The following is a 14653-nucleotide window of genomic DNA, read 5'->3' as shown; positions in this document are numbered from 1 at the left end:
TCCACATAGCTTACATATACCCTGATGTACTCCTCACAGTTTACATATACCCTGATACACTCCGCCCAGCAAACATATACCCTGATGAACTCCACCCAGCTTACATATACCCTGATGTTCTCCGCCCAGTTTACATATACCCTGATGTACTCCGCCCAGTTTACATATATCCTGATGTACTCTGCACAGCTTACATATACCCTGATGTACTCCGCACTGTTTACATATACCCTGATACACTCCGCCCAGCAAACATATACCCTGCTGAACTCCGCCCAGCTTACATATACCTTGATGTACTCCGCCCAGCTTACATATACCCTGATGTACTCCGCCCAGTTTACATATGCCCTGATGTACTCCGCCCAGCTTACATATATCCTGATGTACTCCGCACAGCTTACATATACCCTGATACACTCCGCCCAGCTTACATATACCCCCACATTATAAACTGAAACACCAGTAAAACACTAAACAAAAACGACTACCAAGCAAAATCTGCGCTCCAAAAGCCAAATGGCGCTCCTTCTGGGCTTGGCAGTGTGCCCAAACAGCAGTTTATGACCACATATGGGGTATTACCGCACTCTGGAGAACCGCTTAACAATTTATGGGGCGTATGTCTCCAGTGGTACAAGCTGGGCCCAACGCATTGGGCACTGAAATAGCATATCTGTGGAAAATGGCAATTTCAATCTGCAACATCCACTGTGCACTAATTTCTGCAAAACCTTTGGGGGTCAAATGCTCACTACACTTTTAGATGAATTCCTTGAGGGGTGCAGTTTCCTAAATGGGGTCACTTCTCGGGAGTTTTCACTGTACTGGTACCTCAGCGCAATGCAACATGGCGTCAAAAACAAATTTTGTAAAATCTCCACTCCAAAAACGAAATTGCACTTTTTCCGTTTAGACCCTTGCTGTATGTCCAAATAGCCGTTTACAACCACATATGGGGTATTTCCGTAATCAGGAGAAATTATGTAACACATTTTGGGGTGTCTTTTCTCCTGTATTTCATGTGGAAATGAAAAATTCTGAGCTAAATCTACAGGTTATTGGAAAAAAAAATTTTTTTCATTTTCACGGACCAATTCTAATAAAATCTATAAAACACCTGAGGGCTCAAAATGCTCACTACACCTCTAATTTAATTCTTTCAGGGGTATAGTCTCCAAATTGGGATCACATCTGGGTAATTTCTACTGTACTGGTACTTCAGGGACTCTGCAAATGCGACATGGCCCCCTGAAACCAATTCAGCAAAATCTGAGCTGCAAAATCCAAATGGTGCTCCGTCCCTTCTGAGCCCTGCCGTGGGTTGAAACAGCAGTTTATTACCACATATGGGGTATTACCGTAATCAGGAGAAATTGCTTTACAAATGTTGAGGTGCTTTTTCTCCTTTATTCCTTATAAAAATTAGAAAATTCTGTGTTTTTTCAAAAAAAAAGTCTCTTTTCATCTTCACAGACTAATTCCAATAAATTCAGCAAAAAAACAGTGGGGTCAAAATTCTAACTATACCACTAGAAAAATTCCTTGAGGGGTATAGTTTCCAAAATGGGGTCACTTTTGGGGGGATTCCACTGTTTAGGTCCCTCCAGGGCGTTGCAAACGTGACACGGCACTGAAAACCATTCCAGTAAAATCAGAGCTCCAAAATCCAATTGGGGGTCCTTCCCTTCTGAGCCCTGCTGTGGGTCCAAACAGCAGTTTATTACCACATATGGGGTATTTCCGTAATCGCGAGAAATTGCTGTACAAATGTTGGGGTGCTTTCTCTCCTTTATTTCTTGCAAAAATTAGAAATTTTTACGTTTTTCCAGACTAACTCCAGAAAATATAGCAAAATACCTGTGGGGTCAAAATGCTAACTATACCCCTAGATAAATTCCCTGAGGGGTGTAGATTAAAAAATGGGGGTCACTTTTGGGGGTTTCCACTGTTTTGGCACCACAAGACCTCTTCAAACCTGACATGGTGCCTAAAATATATTCTGAAAAAAGGAGGCCCCAAAATCCAAGAGGTGCTCCTATGCTTCTGAAGCCTGTGTTTCAGTCCATTATTGCACTAGGGCCACATGTGGGATATTTCTAAAAACTGCAGAATCTGGGCAATAAATATTGAGTTGCGTTTCTCAGGTAAAACCTTCTGTGGTACAGAAGAAAATGTATTACATATGAATTTTGTAAAACAAAATGAAATTTGAAAATGTCAGCTCTACTTTCCTTCAATTCCTGTAAAACGCCTAAAGGGTTGAAACACTTTCTGAATGCTGTTTTGGATACTTTGAGGGGTGCAGTTTTCAAAATGGGGTGTTTTATGGGGGTTTCTAATATATAGGGCACTCAAAACCACTTCAGAACTGAACTCGTCCCTGAAAAAATAGCTTTTTGAAATTTTCTTAAAAATATGAGAAATTGCTGCTAAAGTTCTAAGCCTTGTAACGTCCTAGAAAAATAAAAGGATGTTCAAAAAACGATGCAAACATAAAGTAGACATATATGGAAATGTTATACTATCTGTTTTACAAGCAGATACATTTAAAATTGGAAAAATCATAATTTCTTCATATTTTCTCTAAATTTTGGTGTTTTTCACAAATAAGCAATGAATTTATAGACCAAATTTTTGCACTAACCTAAAGTACAATATGTCACGAGAAAACAATCTCAGAATCAATTGGATAGGTAAAAGCATTCCAGAGTTATTACCACATAAAGTGATACATGTCAGATTTGAAAAAATGGGTCTGGTCCTCAAGGCCAAAATGAGCTGGGTACTCAAGGGGTTAAGTAAAGAATGGACATTGTTTTTAGTACACAGACAATGGCCCAATGAATTCACCATTAGTATGGCCAGAGCTCTCAAGTAACACAGAGCTGACCAAGTGCTAAACATCTGTTTTTCTGTGGAAGTGATTTGTTCTTTGTGAAAAAAGTTGTATAACCACAAAGACTGTCTCCCACTAACAAAAAGTTTGTTTCTGCAGGTGATTCGAACTTTGAAGTGTGTTTCCACTTCACAGTGCTCTCAGAGGCTCATGTACATTACCTATGTGAGGCCTTTCTATTCAGAGCTCAGGTGTTGTGCTGCAGAGGTCTTATTGTTTCTAATTCACAAACAGGAAGTTATTATCATTGTTTGCAATGTTACAGATATAGTCGAGTTGCAACCCAGTTGTAAAGTGTGGGTAGACGGTCGTCAACTCACCAGGCAAATGTTGTGATTAACTCGTTCTGTACTAAAGTGAATGCAGCCAGTAAACTTTAACAGTGCAGCAGCAACAGATTGAAAAAATAAATAAATATATATGTATTATAATAAATATCTATCTATCTAAATATAGTGGTATATACATCTGGCTTTTATGCCCCTCCCACATGCCACAGTTTGGAGCTAGGTGATTGAAAATTTGATCATTTGCAGATCTTAATGACACCTGTTACTTCCTCAATTTGCATAGCCTTACACCTTGCCCTTCTTGGTGTTGCAACAATTTTAATGTTTAGGATTGTGTGTGTGTGTGTGTGTGTGTGTGTGTGTGTGTATGTGTGTATATATATATATATATATATATATATATATATATACGCACACAAATATACTGTATATATATATATATATACACATATACACATATACTAAATATATATATATAAAAATATATATATACTGTATATATATATATATATATATATAGTCCATTGTTCTTAGCAACAGGATAGTGCAATACTTTAGGGTCTCTCTTTGTATTAGCACAGTCTATTTCAATTAAACTGAAGATAATATCAGAAAATTCCAACGGGACAACTCAAGCTGCTCTCTTTTCCTCATTTTGTATTATTCTCTACGGACGCCAACGCCCGCTCAGATCTCTGGTCTTTGGTAGCCTTGTTTCCTCAGCCCTTGCTCTTGTTCCACTGAGGATACTTCGTCTGCAAACAGCTTCTCTGCACACAGCTTCTCTGCAGACAGATCACCCAGGCCACCTTTGGAACAGTTCTCCTCACACATGCCCTGACTGGAAACACTTCACACACCCACTTCCTGTAATAGATTAATCTTCTTCCAGGGGAAAGAAGAAAAATAATTTGTAGGTTACAGATGAACAGTTTTTTTTAATCTCCCCATGTGGGGACTGTGGGTTACAACTTCTCCCTTCAAGATTTCGGTTGCCGTCCTACCGTGTTTCCCCGAAAGTAAGACAGTGTCTTACTTTCTTTTTATCCCCAAAAGCCCCACTATGTCTTACTTTCGGGGTATGTCTTATATTGGAAAAAAATTGTCGAATTTTTTGCACTTTACTTTATTATTTATTATTTTTTTATTACTATGGTCTGTCCCTCAAAGGTCAAAAAAGACCTTTGGGGAACTTTATATATATTTTTTTCTTTCTTTTACACCATCTTTTCCCCTGTAACTGGAGCTGCACAGCAGCCCCAGTTACAGGGGAAATCAGCCCTCTCATAGTGACGATTGTCACTAATAGGGTTGTGCTGGGTCTTGTTAGACCCAGCAGCAGTCTGTCACTAACGGGACCCGGCGATCATGTGACCTGTCACATGATCACCGGGAGGAATAGAGACAGCGCCGCTGCTGCTGTCTCTATTCCTATACACAGCGTTCATTGAACGCTGTGTAAAAACACATCGGAGAAGACAGAAGCAGCTAAAGCTGCTCCTATCCTCTCCTCAGGGTCCCCGGCAGTCACTGACAGCCGGAGACCCGACATTCAGCTGCCCGATCGCGCGGGCAGCAAGTTAAAACCCGAGCCGTAGAAAGTCTATGGCTCGGGTTTTAAGGAGGAGGCGGCATTGACAAGTGCTGGGGACGGCGCGGTGACGTATGGAGAGGGGGGCGGCGCGGAAGTGGGCAGGAGGCGGCAATACCCCCGTGTTTCCCCGAAAGTAAGACATATGTCTTACTTTCGGGGTACGGCTTATATTAGCCGACCCCCCTGAAACCCCCGATACGTCTTACAATCGGTGGTGTCTTACTATCGGGGAAACACGGTAGCAACCTGGGTATACCTCACATAGTCCTCAAATCTGGAAGGCAACTTGCCAAAATTATAATGGTGAGTACTGTACCTGAAAAAAAGTCATCTTCTTCAGTGTCTTGGTCTTCCCCATTTACTGGTGGCACAGAAGACTGTACTCTCCTCTACAATGGCCCTGGCCCTTTTAGAGGTCTTGCCCACCCGTCCACATCCATGGGTATTACCTCTGCTGCTGGAGGACTGTGTAGTGGATTCTGATGCCTGACTCACGAATTTGCAAGGTCTCAACATATTTTCATGTACTATCTGTACAGATCTGTACAAATCTTCAGGTGCCTTCAGGTTTGACATCATATAATGGTTTATGAGGATTGGGTGACCGTACAACTTTATAAGGGGTGGGTTCCCAAATCCACTGCAGCTTTCAGGCCTCTCTTGAGCACAATAACTCGGTCCCCCGCCTGTAGGGGTAACCCTTTTCGGTTTACTATAAGAGTGTGAGGGCCTAGTCACTGGGCCACTAAATGGGATATCTCCTGTACCTTCCTTCAGTGCCACCCATCCAGGTCTACAGTGTCCACTCTTCACTCTGACTGTAGGCTGGTATCATCATGTTGGCAGGGCACAGTCCATTTATCCTGAACATCAACAGGAAGGGGGAGTTACCAGTGTCAGAATGCACTTTGTTTTTGTACACCTGTATCAGTTCAACAATGTAGTCAGGCCACCACTTCTTTTTTTCTTGTGTTCTAGGGTTCTCAAACACTGTATTATTGCACCTTTTCTTTCTTAATAAAGCTTTCATTTAATTTCACCGTGAGACGAGAGTTTGTTTAAGATTTCCTTATCAGCTTGTGGAGAATGCTGGCGTGTCCAGCAGCCTTGGCCTCCCTTGCAAGTGACCCAGACGGGAGGATTTTTAGGCCAGACTTAAAGAGACTATGTCACATTATAAGTGCCCTATCTCCTACATAAGGAGATCGGCGCTATAATGTAGGTGACAGCAGTGCTTTTTATTAAAAAAAAAAAACGATCTATTTTCACCACTTTATTAGCGATTTTAGATTTATGCTAATGAGTTGCTTAATGCCCAAGTGGGTGTGTTTTTACTTTAAACCAAGTGGGCGTTGTACAGCGGAGTGTATGATGCTGACCAATCAGCGTCATGCACTCCTCTCCATTCATTTACTCAGCACATAGGGATTGTAACGTCCATGGCCGCGGGCCGTCGGGTTCACTCACCTCCCGACGCGCGCAGCCATGGATCCGTGAGCGCTGGTCCCTGCCTCCTTCCTAGGAGACGCCAGCGCTCACTTCGGCTCCGTCCTGCTGTGTCCCATAGGGTGCGCGCGCTCGCGCACGGCCTTAAAGGGCCAGCGCGCACAAATTATCAGTCATCATCATCATCAACTGCCCTAATTTCCTGGTCTATAAGAAGGCCCCAGGCCTTCTCATCCTTGCCTGAGCATTGTTAGTCTATCCCAGTCTGTCTCGAAAATGGTCCCTTAGTGTTTCCCGTTCCAGCTGTTGCCCGTGCCCTGTTACCCGTTCCTGTATTCCGTATTGTTCTAGTTCCTGTGCCTACCTGCGTTGGAGTAGTGTTGTTTGCCACGTCCAGTGTCTTCTGCCACGTCCAGTGCCTTCTGCCACGTCCAGTGTCGTCTGCCACGTCCAGTGTCGTCTGCCACGTCCAGTGTCTTCTGCCACGTCCAGTGTCTTCTGCCACGTCCAGTGCCTTCTGCCACGTCCAGAGTACGCTCAGGCCACTGTCACGGACACGGGGTATGTGGACACACTAGGCCGCTCCGCCGTAGCGGGGAGGCAGCTGACCAGGTCACAGTCTATGCGAAAGTCAATGGCAGACAGTAACGCTTGGGTACCTGAAATAGTCCGGACGGTGGCTGTGGCTTCAGTACAGATGGAGGCTGGTGCGGCAGGCAGCGCCAGACGTGGCGGGCCGTATCCAATGGAGCAGAAGACACTGGACGTGGCAGACGACACTGGACGTGGCAGAAGGCACTGGACGTGGCAGAAGACACTGGACGTGGCAAACGACACTACTCCAACACAGGTAGGCACAGGAACTAGAACAATACGGAATACAGGAACGGGTAACAGGGCACGGGCAACAGCTGGAACGGGAAACACTAAGGGACCATTTGCGAGACAGACTGGGATAGACTAACAACGCTCAGGCAAGGATCAGAAGGCCCGGGGCCTTCTTATAGACCAGGAAATTAGGGCAGTTGATGATGATGACTAATAATTTGTGCGTGCGCTGGCCCTTTAAGGCCGTGCACGAGCGCGTGCACCCTACAGGACACAGCAGGACGGAGCGGAAGTGAGCGCTGGCGTCTCCTAGGAAGGAGGCAGGGACCAGCACTCATGGATCCATGGCTGCGGGTGTCGGGAGGTGAGTGAACCCGACGGCCCGCGGCCATGGACGTTACAGGGATCTTTTTAGATCGCTATGTGCTGTTTTATACTAACACATTAACGATACTGAAGTGTTTAGACAGTGAATAGACATTCCACGGGATGTCTATTCACAATGTCTGCACTTCGTTACTCTGTCTGGGGTAGTTACAGCAGAGGAAGCGTAATCTCGCGAGATTACGCGGTAAATGACAAGTTACAACGAGATTACGCTTCCTCTGCTGTAACTACCACAGACAGAGTAATGAAGTGCATCCCGTGGAATGTCTATTCACTGTCTAAACACTTCAGTATCGTTAATGTGTTAGTATAAGACAGCACACAGCGATCTAAAAAGATCCCTATGTGCTGAGTAAATGAATGGAGAGGAGTGCATGACGCTGATTGGTCAGCGTCATACACTGCCCTGTACAACGCCCACTTGGTCTGAAGTAAAAACACGCCCACTTGGGCATTAAGCAACTCATTAGCATAAATCTAAAATCACTAATAAAGTGGTGAAAACAGATCGTTTTTTTTAAATAAAAAGCATTACTGTCACCTACATTATAGCGCCCATCTCCTTATGTAGGAGATAGGGCACTTATAATGTGGTGACAGAGCCTCTTTAAGCGCCCACATGTGAGATTTCTTACCAGTCTCTCCTCCTACTTCTGGGTCTGGCTTACAAGCGACAATGCCGATCTTTCTCTCACAGGTGATCTTTTTTTACTTTCCCTTTTAATTATTTGTCTTTGTGTCTCACTAACTTGGTTGCAAAGTCTGTGGTTGGGATGTCCCTCACACACTGTGGCTGTCTAGGACAGGCAGTAACGTCTCTCCAGGCTGTGTTTTGGCAAGCGGTCTCGGGCGTTCTTGAGATGTCAGTGAGTACTACAGTCCCATAATGTACTAACATTGCCTCCATATGTTAAATTAGTAACTCTCCTTTTGGTTAGTATTTCAGTGCAACTGTCTACTTTACTCTCTAAATGAAAGTTGGCATAGATCTCTGAGAGATCATTACTCCACAAGCAGGTGGAGGTCCCTGCCTGAATTGCACGCAGAAAAGGAGGCTTGGGAGATATATCTGGCACAAATAGGAGTTGGTGAAAGTCTAGGATTATGGCCACTGATGCCAACAAGGTTGTGAGTGACAATCAGGGCCAGCGTCAGCACCTGGCGAACTCGAGCAAGTGCCGGTACTCACTGCCCCTCGGGGGGGGGGGGGCCCACTCGCCTGTCAGGTGCTGCCGTTGCCGTCATGGGTCGTCCAGAAGTGGAATCCCTGGCCAGAGCGCTGCCGACACTCTTGCCGGAGATTCTACTTCTAGAGGAAGCCCCTGTCTAGGAGGCGGCGTAACTACCTCTGTAGCAGCCGCTATGGGTCCCGCGTCATGAGGAGGCCCGTGCCGGCCGCTGTTACGGCCCCCCTGCCCAGTGGCCACTATGTAGCGATGCCACATTCAATAGAATCGGTGTCCTTAGGACGCAGAAACTATTGAATGTTATGAAATTTACTAGGCTGCAGACTCCCAGGCAGAGTGCTAGTAGCTGTCTGACACTACCTGGAAGGTGGGGCTGTGTGGCACTACCTGGGAGGGGGCTGTGTGGCACTTTACTGCCAACGTGAGTTCTCCTGCAATGGGGCCCGCTAAGTCTGTATCTCCCAAGGGCACGCTTAAACCTGGAGCCGTCCTTGCTGACAATGCTTATTCACCACATTACGGGTGGCACTGGTTACAGCGGCTGTAACACACCATATGAAGGAGGTGTTTGTAGACTGTAGTCAGTCATACAAAGGAAAATGCAGACAGTAACAATGAAGATGAAGGGATTGAACCAGATAATGGTGTCCTTTATTGCCAATACCGGAGAGCCCGTGGTGGAACCAAGAGGGAGGGACAGAAGTACAGAGAGGCTCATCTCAGAATATATTAGAAACACTGAGACTGCAGTATTAGTGAGCCAACCACGGAGCACATTGTTTATAGTTACATAAAACAGAGTTTTTCTAAGCTTGGTTAAAGTTAATATGTTTTTCTTTTTCATCCTTACTAACTATGTACTTATGTAACCATCATACTAAGTTACACTGTATATCATAAAGTCTTGCTGGGATGCTTAGTGCCTCAGCAGCAGTGTGATAAGAGACAGGAGAGTGGGGGGGGGGGGGGGGGGGGGGGAGACGTTTGCATGCTCTAGTCTCCAGCAGCCAAGAACACTCTGTGCACATAAAAATCTACATTATACAGAGTACATTTTACTACAGAAAATAGCCAAACCAAAACTAAGATTTCCTTATCAATACTTAGCAAATATTTGTGGCCTTGTAAGAACTCTTCTAGTGTCAGTTAGTCAACTAACACCAGCAACGGAGGATAGAAAGTTTGGATATGTCCTATCGGGCCTGCTGTTCCCCTTCTTGGCCCAGATTACAACTTCAACAACTTCGGCAGACCTCTTGTACTGTTTTCTGCAGTTAATAATGGTAATAAAATCGCAGTACCCAAGCAAGTGTTTTCAAAGGCCTGTAGTGCCCCATTTTCTCATGCATTCATTTTATCACCCTACTCACCTCCTACTCTGGGAGAACAATCTGCAAAGTAAGGCCCACTTCGGTCAGTAATTTCACCCATTGGTACAGCATTTCTACCAGGAGGGCCAACTGGTTTCACTGTTGGAGCAATCACCTTCCTGTGAGCATGAGCTTCTCTCTTTCTCTGTGGCTGGGTTTTCACCCATCAATGAGCCATTTCTTCGTCCTATTGACCTGTTCATCTTGCTGCTGTTTACTTCTATACTCTTCGGTGGTCCACTCCCCCGCTGGGAATGCTGTTGGCTCTGCATTCTGGAGGAGCATTTCCCAAACTATTTTAGGCCTACACCACCATTTTAGCAATCAGCATGAAGTAGGGGACTTCTGCTAACCTCTCACTCTTCATCAGTGGAACCACTGGCTAATACTACTGGGTTTCAAGATAAGGCGTCAGGATTCCCATTGCTATGGGCCGGGCGGTACCAAACCTCGTACTCTAACTTACTGAGCCTGGCCATCCACTACTGCTCAAAGGCACCCAGTCTGGTCTGGGGATTGTACTAGGGGATTGTTGTTGATCTACAGTATGAACTCTGCCCACAATAAGATGTCAGCAAACTTCTCAGAATTGCCCCAAGCTCCGTGAAACTTCGAACTGTATAGCGGGCAAATGGCTTGATGTAATCAGCAAAAGTTAGGATGGAGGCACAAGCCAACACTGTTTTTAGTTGTCGTAAGGCTTGATATGCCACAACTCCCCACATAATGGGCTTAATTTTTGTTGCTCCTGGGGTGGCATGATTTAAGAGAGTGTATGGGGTACAGTTGCCTTGGCAAAGTCCTTTATGTACTGCCTGTAGTATCTGACCACGTTCAGGAAGGCCCAGAGTTTGGTTAGATTTTTGGGTTCAGGTCACTGCTATATAGCTTTCCTCTTCGAATCCATGGACTTGACTCCTTCCTTAGTCACCCCAAGTCACAGGTACTCAATGTTTTCCCTGACAGATGGTATTTACTGGGCTAAGACTTAGTACGTGCTCTTCCAACTGGGTCTAAACCAAGTCTAGTCTCTTCAGATGCTCATGGAAGATGTCCAAAAATATGATGATGTTGTCTACGTAGATAGGTAGACATTAAAATTTCAGCCTCCCCTGGCAAAGTTCCATCAGTCTCTGAAAGGTTGCTGGGGCATAGATGAGACCAAAGGGCATATGCAAGAACTCTTAGGGTATGTGCACAAGATATCGACAATTACGGCTGAAATTACGGAGCTGTTTTCAGGAGAAAACAGCTCCTGCACTTCAGACGTAATTGCTCGTACTCGCGTTTTGCGAGGCGTCAATTACGGCCGTAATTTGGAGCTGTTCTTCATTGAAGTCAATGAAAACGGCTCAAATTACGTCCCAAGAAGTGTCCTGCACTTCTTTGACGATGCTGTTATTTTACGTGCCGTCTTTTGACAGCGAGAGAGAGAGAACTTTCCTGTTTAGTTATTTTAGCTTTAACTTTCTATCTCTCTCACTTACTCTTACGCTATATCTCTCGTTTAGGCAGGAGGACGTGAAAGGCTACAGTAATTGAAGTCTTCTAGTTGTTCGCATATGGAAATTAATGATGTGAACGAAGCTAATGTACAGCGCTTTTTTAATTCTAGATTAAAAACCTGAAATTGTTTTTAAACTGCAATTCTAAATGAAAAGATTTCTCAAAAATAACAATAAATAAAAAAAGTCAAGACAAAATATTTCGCATTTGTCTAATAGCAAGTAGCACAATAGATGTAAGCAGTGTACCATCATATAAGTGACCAAAACTGTGCAAGATAAATAGTGGCAATGAAATGGTGAATATCAAAGCAACATGAGTGTAAATCGGTGCTTCATTAGAGTACTACTTAAGTTATATAAATAAAGTATTCTGTATAATAACCAAATATGAGACAAGACCATGACAGGACGCAGAAACAAAAGGAGGAAGGAGGGAAAGGAAAGCAGAGTAAGGTAGGGTTGAGTGATCCAGTTTTAGATAGGCGGTGGTCAGGCCCATAATGGCTAAGGGTTCCACTGTATCCAAAAGTAGTCCCAGGGTTCCCAAACAGCTTACAATGAGTCAAGATGGTTATTGAGTGTGGCAGTAAGAAATTATAGTCAGTGAATGTCACATATTCTAGAGAGGTGCACTTTAATACAACTTTTTGTAGTGACATGCTATGAGGCATCAAGTATATGAAGAAGCCTGGAGGACCACCTGCCCTCTTTTTAGGTGGCAAGTTGAGCAAATATACTAGATTATGTAATGGTAAATCCAGGTAGAAGATAGGGTAGCTTGCTGATTTGGGAGGGAAATATTCATCTTGGAGAGGGTGAGGAGAACGTCTAGAAAATGGAATTTACACACTGAGATGCATACCCTAAAAGGTTTTTAAGTGGATCACTGAAGGTACTTTTTAATGGAGAGCAGTTAAATGTACTGTGTATATGTGTTTAATATCCCTTTTTATTATATAAACTTTATTAAACCTGCTAGAAACCAAAATAATTTTTACTTTGTCTTACTTGCATTATTCATTGTTAAAGGGTTTTTTCGAGTTATTTAAAAAAGTGGCCAATGTAGAAGGGATGCAAAAAAAAATAAAAAAAGAGCCATTACTTACCTCACAGATTCACGTCGTTCCCGCGCCGCCACTCCGTTCCTCCTCGCTACTGTGTACTGACATACCTGTATACCCACATCAACGCTGCAGCCAAGCACTGGCCTCAGCGATCCTGTTTCGTATACCCACTGTCTCAGTGATTGGCTGCAGTGATCACGTGGGTATACACATGATACACAGCGGGGGGGGGGGGGGACAGAAACAAGACGGAACGACACGTATCTGTCGAGCTGAGTTGAGCAATGGCTCTTTTTTTTTTTTTGCATCCCTCCTACCATTGCCAATTTTTAAAATAACTTTGAAAATCCCTTTAAGTATGTATTGTTCCTAAATACATATATGCTCAGTTTCTGTTTGAACTAAATGTTTTTATCTTATATTCCAAACAGGAGCTGGTGACCTGAATGGAGAACCTATAGGATACATAACTGGAGTGCTGGCTGTGTTAGTTCATTCTGCGTATCTTGTAATTATACAAAAGACTAGTATAGATAGTGACCATGGACCTCTTACTGCACAGTATATCATTGCCATTACTGCAACTCCTCTGCTCATAATATGCTCCTTTGCCAGTATGGACATGATCAACGCATGGTCCTTCCCAGGGTGGCAAGACCCAGTCATGGTTTTCACTTTCATTGCATGTACACTGATTGGTTGTGCCATGAATTTCACCACACTACATTGTACATATATAAATTCAGCTGTCACAACAAGTTTTGTCGGAGTTGTGAAGAGCATTGCCACCATTACAGTAGGCATGCTTGCCTTTAATGATGTGGCTCCCACGTCCCTTTTCATTGCTGGTGTGGTTGTCAACACATTTGGGTCCATTATCTACTGTGTGGCCAAATATTTTGAGACTAGGAGACAGATCAACTATGAAGATTTGGAAAAGGAAGCAATGAAGGATGAAAAGGAGGCTCAGGATGGGCAGCCCCCACCTTTTGTAATGGAAGAAATTTTACAGGACAATAGTTCTGAAGGGCAGGCGCCAGAAAAGTCAGTGGGTGAGACTGAGAATCCCACTGAAGAAAAGAAAGGAAGCACATTGGCTGCAGTTTTACAATCACATGGCCCTACTAAGACTTCTGATGAAGATAATAGGAGTCCATTAAAAGATGCATATCTTGGAGTATGGAGGATGGTCAGGGGTACTCGATTTTTAAAGAAGGATTATCTTATAGAAAATGAGGAACTTCCTAGTCCTTAGCAAAAAAATTTAGATACATTATGGTAATGAAGGAACTTAGATTTTATATTCAATCACAAGAGAGATATTCTGCCGAAAAGTTGGCAGACTTTCAGTAAAACACAAATATATATATATATATATATATATATATATATATATATATATATATATATATATATATATGCATATATTGTTTGTTTAAACACAGATAACTTCCATCTCTCTTCCAGAGGGTGTTATATTTGCATTTTTATCAGCCCTACATATCATCGATACATTATTACTGTCTTCCTGCTAAGACTGAATTAGAAACGATGTGTATGTGTCTTCTAAGTAATATGTGGAACAGGAAATTTAACCAGAGAATACTTATTTACATTCACGGCTAAATGCCATGCAAGTAAGAAACATTTATTATACCAATTCTGTGTTTACACAACAAATGGGGCATTCCATGAGCTATCCGCTAAATGAAATGCAATCAATTATGATTAGCCTCACGAGAAAGAGCATAGAGCAGACATTTGAGAATTCACCTATTATTTTCCTAATTTAAACGTTTAATTTATTTACTGAGTATGAAGTTTTGATTGTGCTTCAGTTCCATAGGCCTGCGTTAAACATATATATATATATATATATATATATATATATATATATATATATATATATAAATGGACAGAGAGAGAGGGAGATGTAATGTTTTTAGCAGTAAGAAGTATTATTTTCTCAGTTTATAGATACCTTGCATCATGTGCATATCAAAATTAACAATTAACAATCATGTTTTTTATACATGGAAATAGTGTTAATAAATAGAAATGAGAGCATAATGTCCTATTA

The 14653-nt window shown here is 43.0% G+C and overlaps 1 protein-coding gene across 1 annotated transcript in view; it reads left to right on the top strand.

Annotated features, from left to right (window-relative positions):
* SLC35D3 (solute carrier family 35 member D3) overlaps positions 1–13924 on the top strand; it is a 53560-nt gene extending 39636 nt beyond the window's left edge. Inside the window, exon 2 of the mRNA XM_075864301.1 lies at positions 13005–13924. Coding sequence (XP_075720416.1) covers positions 13005–13828 — 824 coding nt within the window. The 3' untranslated portion in view covers positions 13829–13924. The remainder of the gene's footprint in view (positions 1–13004) is intronic.
* The last annotated feature ends 729 nt before the right edge of the window (positions 13925–14653 follow it).

Source organism: Rhinoderma darwinii, chromosome 4, assembly GCF_050947455.1.
Source record: "Rhinoderma darwinii isolate aRhiDar2 chromosome 4, aRhiDar2.hap1, whole genome shotgun sequence".
NCBI classification, from domain to species: Eukaryota; Metazoa; Chordata; class Amphibia; order Anura; family Rhinodermatidae; genus Rhinoderma; species Rhinoderma darwinii.
This window is presented reverse-complemented; position numbering and strand designations above follow the sequence as displayed.